Source organism: Lipotes vexillifer, unplaced genomic scaffold (assembly GCF_000442215.2).
Source record: "Lipotes vexillifer unplaced genomic scaffold, Lipotes_vexillifer_v1.1 scaffold1093, whole genome shotgun sequence".
Lineage (NCBI taxonomy): Eukaryota > Metazoa > Chordata > Mammalia > Artiodactyla > Lipotidae > Lipotes > Lipotes vexillifer.
In genome coordinates, this window is record NW_006774793.1 from 1,560,717 (window position 1) to 1,566,506 (window position 5,790).

The window sequence follows — 5,790 nt, forward strand, 5'->3', positions numbered from 1 at the left end:
GGAATGCCCTGTGGCCTGGGGCAGGGGCAGGTGAGACCTGTCCCAGCCCATGCCCGGGTGAGTAGGAAAGCCCTTACAGGGGGGCTTCCCTTCCATCTGCAGCCAACCAGGGGTCAGCACAGTGTGGCATCTCCATGCCAGGAGCTTAGCTTTGGAGCTGATCAGGGCTGGGGTGGGAAGCCAGCCCTGCTTCTTCCTAACTGTGTGACCTTGATGAGGTTACTCAGTTTCTTTGGGTCTCAGTTCTTCATCTTAATATGGAGACAGTAGTTTTCATCTCATAGATTTATTATAAGGGTGAAATGAGCTGATGCATGTGCAGGGCTTGGCACCGTCCTGGCACATGATGCTCAGGAGCTGAGGGGCGGATGGAAGTGAGAGCGTGCCTGGGAGCACAGGGGCAGAAAGTGGGCCAGTGGGAGTGGGGTGATGTATTCCTGGCCTCAGTGCTCTTCCTAAGTGCCCATGCTGTCTCAGCCACCACCTGTCTCCCCTAAGCCCTCACCCCACCTCTGCTTCCAGGACCCTGAAAACTCACCAGAGCAGCTTCTCCCACTTCAGAATGCCCCCGACCTCAGCACTCCTCTGCTTTGCCCTAAAGCATTCGAAGGATTCCTTCTCACTCTGCCATTTAACTTATTCCTGGTTCCCTTTGTTTATTTCCTGAGTTCTTGGTTACCAGTGGGGTATTTTCTAAGGGAAAGCACATGCAAATCAGGAAACGTCATTCTAGAGACAATGTCTGTGTATGAGTGTGTTGGCGTGGGGCGGGGTGGCGTTGTGGGTGTGTGGAATGAAGGGGGTTGATGGACAAGGATGAAGAGAAAAGGGTGGGGGGGAAGGAGGCAAAGAGCCCCCAGATGGGGTGGCCCCTGGCTGACCTGAGTCTTTGGGGCCAGGCCCAGCTGGAGCCTTGCCAGGGCGCACATACCTACTCCTGGCCAACAGTGGTCCATGGAGCTGAGACTGAATGGGCTCACCCCCTGGCCTGAGAGTGGCAGCTCCCCCTGCCGTGGTCCTCATGCACGAGGCCCAGTGAGTAGGGGTGGGGGCAGGCAGATCTGGGAGCTGGGTGTTCCTGTTGCCTCTTAGATGAGGCTGTCACCTTGCCCCTCCTCTTCCTGGCTCTGCCTTCTCATTCAGTCAACCACCCCTTCTTCCATCAGGCCCTGCACATGCAGCCAACAAACTGATGGCTCCAGGCCTTCCCGGCAGCCTGTGGGGTTAGGCCTGTACCCCTAGCCCGAAGCCGGTCAGGGAACGCGCAGGGATGGGGGGGCGGGGTGGCCCCCGGGGATGGTGGGTAGAAGTTAGGGAGAGGGTAACGGACAATGAGGAGAAGTCATAGATGATTGTGGTCATAGAAGTTGGGGTCATCGAAGATGAGGAAGCAGCCAGATAACAGAAGGGGTCAGAGAACAAGGAGATAGAGGGAAATGTTCACTAAGGTCTGTGATCAGGAGGACATCTGAGAAGAAAGGGAAGAGAAGAGACAAGACCATGGGTGGTAGCAGCAGGGATCATAGAAACGAGGCCTCTTGGAGAGAGACCAGGATGGTGTTCCCTAATTTTGGGTACCAAGCGAACCAGGGAAATTCCAATAATGCCTGTTCTCAACAGCATAGAATAGCAGGATACTGTTGCTTTGACCCATGCCTGGAAAAGTATAAAGAACAAAGTTTACCCAATAGGTCATCGGGCTTACAATCATGTTAATCACAACTTCCGTGAGTCTAGCATTTAAATCAGCTTTTGAAAACATTTGCAAGTTTTTTGGGTTTTTCGTTTTTTTTGTTTTTTGTTTTTTTTTGCGGTACGCGGGCCTCTCACTGTTGTGGCCTCTCCCGTTGCGGAGCACAGGCTCCGGACGCGCAGGCCCAGCGGCCATGGCTCACGGGCCCAGCCGCTCCACAGCATGTGGGATCTTCCCGGACCGGGGCACGAACCTGTGTCCCCTGCATCGGCAGGTGAACTCTCAACCACTGCGCCACCAGGGAAGCCCTTGTTTTGTTTTTTAATCTCAGGTCACACACTCCAAAAGGTAGTGGAAAAAAATTTGAATAAACAAAACGGGTTTGCTGCAGATAAAACCAGGGCTCCTAAACTCCAGTCAACCTGCTTCCACAAGGCCCTGCTGTCAGCCAGCGTGGCACCCAGGCTGGGCAAGCAGCATCCGGCAGGTACCAGGTGAGTGCGCAGGAGCCTGGCTGGGATGTGCTGAGCAGGGCAGGAGCAGAGATATGGCTAGGGTGGAGGAAGCTCTCAGGTTTGGGGCTGGGGACCGGATGCGGCATGAATCCAGGAGCTCAGGGAACCGCTGTGGGAGGGGGCACCCGGACTAGGTGGAAGCAGTATTCTCACTGGCTTTTTCCTATAGGCGGTTGCATTTTTGGCAATGGTCTTGGGAACCCACACCCTCCATTTGTGGCTCCAGAAGGGCTGTGCCCACTGGCCCAGCTGCTGCCCCAGCAAAGGACAGAACCCCACTGAGGAGTGGCTGAAGGGCAACACTGTGCTCATGCCTCCCCCAGAGACCACCAGCCTTGCCCACCACCCGGAATCCTGCAAGGCCAGTGAAGACGGACCCCTCAACAGCCGGTCCATCGCCCCCTGGAGATACGAGTGAGTCTGCTGGCCCCCATCCCTTCCGGAACACCTGCTCATGTGCTTGGTCAGCGTGTGTGCGAGGGACCAGGGGAGTTCCAGACAATTCCAGCCTACCTGCCCCCTTTTACCTCAGGGAGGTTATCAAGTCTGGGTATTAGACAAGGCCTAGCTCTGACTCTTATTGGGTGACCTTGGGCCAATCACTCAAGTGTTCAAAGCTTAGTTCTTTTCATCTGTAAAATGAAATAATATTCCATAGGCTAATGGTGCAGATCATAGGAAATATATGAAAAATCTGTACTTGGTACAGAAAAGGTTGGTTTCTTCCTTTCTTCTTCTTCCTCTATTTCTTCCCTGCCTCCTCTTCCTCCTTCTCCTTCCCCTACAATGGCTGTGTTTTTCTAACTAAAATATCAGAGAATAATATACAATACAGGCACGAAGCAGCCCAATCCCAAATGCTACTGCCCTGAGCCGTGAATAGGTTATAATTATACCCTCCCTCTGCTCTGGTGGGGGCAGCTGGGTGGTTGAAGCCCCAGGCTGGTTATCTTTGATCATGAGCAGTCTTATTCTTTTGCTGTGTGCCGCACACATAATCCTCTATTTTTGTCATGATGTAAAAAAAATATTAGGAAGCCCTGAAATTGGGACAATTAATAAAAATATTAAAAATTCGTGCCTTAGGGATCCCAAACATATTTCTTTTGCAGTCTTGTGTCCTCATGGGGTGTCTGTGTTCCCACTCTCTGTAAGTCTAGTTCTGGCTTAGCCTTGGCTTTGAGGATGGATGGAGAAAGTCAGTGGGTAGGGAGGGGTCAGCCTTGATTGAGACTGGATCCGGGGTGGAGACTGTAGGTCACTATGCTTTGAAGTGGTCTCAGAAGGCTGGCTAGGTTCTGGGCTAAATCTAAAGAGGTGGGAGCCCCTTTGGGGAGGCTGGGTACCGGATGGCTGAGTCGGCTGGGATCTAGACCCCTGGTTGGGAGGCCGTGAACCCCCGGTAACCACTCTGCTGTCCTTCCCCAAAAGCGTGTTCTTTGCAACTTGTCCCACAAGCTGTTCCTCAGAAAAAAAAAAGGATGATGTCAAGTAAGTGGGGGAAAAACTGCTGCAGGCCCCACTCCTTGGAGGTTCCCAGTGTGCCCAGCACCTTCACGGCAAGAAGTTGGCAGAGAAGAAACCATAAAACTCAGCGCTTCCCAGACTCATTTGACCACAGACCCCTTCTGCTGCAGCATGTTTATTGGGGAATGCCACTCTGGGAAATGCCACACTAGCTGAGCCCCAGTTTGCAAAGTCCTGTCTGTTTGGAGGATGGCTTTACAACCTAGGGGCTGTTTCCCTCTGGGCTTCTGGGGTCCCACACCTTTGGAGTACCTACTTTTCATACCTTTTAGGGACCATGAAATCCTTTTAGAATAAGTCAGTAAGCCTTACCACACACTCTTATGTGTGCTTATAATACATGCACAGCCTGTGTCTGGAGGACGGGCAGGATATGGCAGATAGTGGCTTCCTCTGGGGAGGGGGACCGGGGAGACAGACTGTCAGCCTTCACTTGATATTTTCTTATACTTGGATATAAGAGCAGTTTTTACTTTAAAATTTAAAAAAACCCTAAAAAATAATAACAATTACAAAAAGGAACCTCAGGCTAGAGCCCAGTGTATGTATCAGATTGAAGCAGGGCTGGTGTGGTGGAGGCTCTGGTGGAGCTGCTCACCTGCCCCACCTCCCTTAGGGCTCTGGGACCAGTTGGAAGGTCACTCTTCTATGCCCAACCCTCACTGAGAGTTGGGGGAAATAAATCCCAGGAAAGAGGGGGTGACTTGTTCAAAGCCACCTGACACGAGGGTACCAGAGCTGGAATAAGAAGCCAAGCTCCCGACAGTCCTGGCATTTCCACCCTGGGCCCTCGCTGCTCCTGGCCGGTCCCCTGTTTGCCGGCCAGCCTTACCCCCAGGACCTGACGCTTGCCGCCCCTGCAGGTTGGACAGAGATTTGAACTGGCTGTAAGTGGCCTGTAAGATGGGAATAAAGACACAGACCTACTAGAGCATGGACTTGAGGATATGGGGAGGGGGAAGGGTAAGCTGTGACAAAGTGAGAGAGTGGCATGGACATTTATATACTACCAAACGTAAAATAGATAGCTAGTGGGAAGCAGCTGCACAGCACAGGGAGATCAGCTCGGTGGTTTGTGACCACCTAGAGGAGTGGGTTAGGGAGGGTGGGAGGGAGACGCAAGAGGGAAGAGATGTGGGATATATATGTATGTGTATAGCTGATTCACTTTGTTATAAAGCAGAAACTAACACACCATTGTAAAGCAATTATACTCCAATAATGATGTTAAAAGATAAATAAATAAATAAATAAAGTGGCCTAATTTGTCTTTGGCATCCTTGGTGCCTGAGCATCTTGTGGTCCCCAGCCTGGTCCCTCTTCCTCCCCACTGTCAGCCCTCACCTACTGCCCTCTCCCTCTGCCCTCCAGAGTTTCCGCTGTGGCCCCCCCCCCATCCCTCCCCTTCCCTGGCTCCCTGGCCCAGCCCTAAACATTGGGGTGGGGGTCAGGCCGCCCTCCTGGCATGCTGGAGAGACAGAGGCCCATTGAGGTACTGCAGCAGGCACACAGCGCCCCCTTGTCCCCCAACAATCTGCCTTTGTCCTCAGTTCTGGCTGCTACTGCTTGGTTCTGGGGGGTGCTGCCTGGGCTGGGCTCCAGCTCCCACCCTCCCTAAAAGGAAAAGGGAGAAAGGATGGTGAGGAAGAGGGTTAAGGTTAGGGAAGAGGGCCACAAACTTCCTCAGGCTTGGGTCCTTGGGAGCTCCTAGGCCAGCCCATTTCTCAGCTCACCTCCCAGCTCATCCTGGTTTCTCCGCGGATCTCCCCCCGCCCCCCACCGCTTCTCCCCTCTGCGGGAGGCAGGGTTGGGCTCCAAGTAAGGGGAGGGTTGACCACTCCCCCCTTGCCCGCGCCTCCCCTCCCATGTGCTGCCTGGGGGGCAGTGCACGCAGCAGCTGAGCCCTCTGGGCAGCTGGGTGCAGGCCCTTCTGGGCAGCCGCCTTCTCCAGGGTCCCACAGCAGCCCTGCCTGCTTCACTTTCAGTTTTCTCGCAGTGCCTTCCTGCTCCTCCTCTCTGCTTCCCCCATCCCGTCAGTTTTTCATTTTCCTCTTT

The 5,790-nt window shown here is 53.5% G+C and overlaps 1 protein-coding gene across 1 annotated transcript in view; it reads left to right on the forward strand.

Annotated features, from left to right (window-relative positions):
- IL25 (interleukin 25) overlaps positions 1-4,626 on the forward strand; it is an 11,196-nt gene extending 6,570 nt beyond the window's left edge. Inside the window, exons 2-4 of the mRNA XM_007449575.1 lie at positions 900-1,035; positions 2,378-2,622; positions 4,599-4,626. Coding sequence (XP_007449637.1) covers positions 955-1,035; positions 2,378-2,622; positions 4,599-4,626 — 354 coding nt within the window. The 5' untranslated portion in view covers positions 900-954. The remainder of the gene's footprint in view (positions 1-899; positions 1,036-2,377; positions 2,623-4,598) is intronic.
- Positions 4,627-5,790: the final 1,164 nt, after the last annotated feature.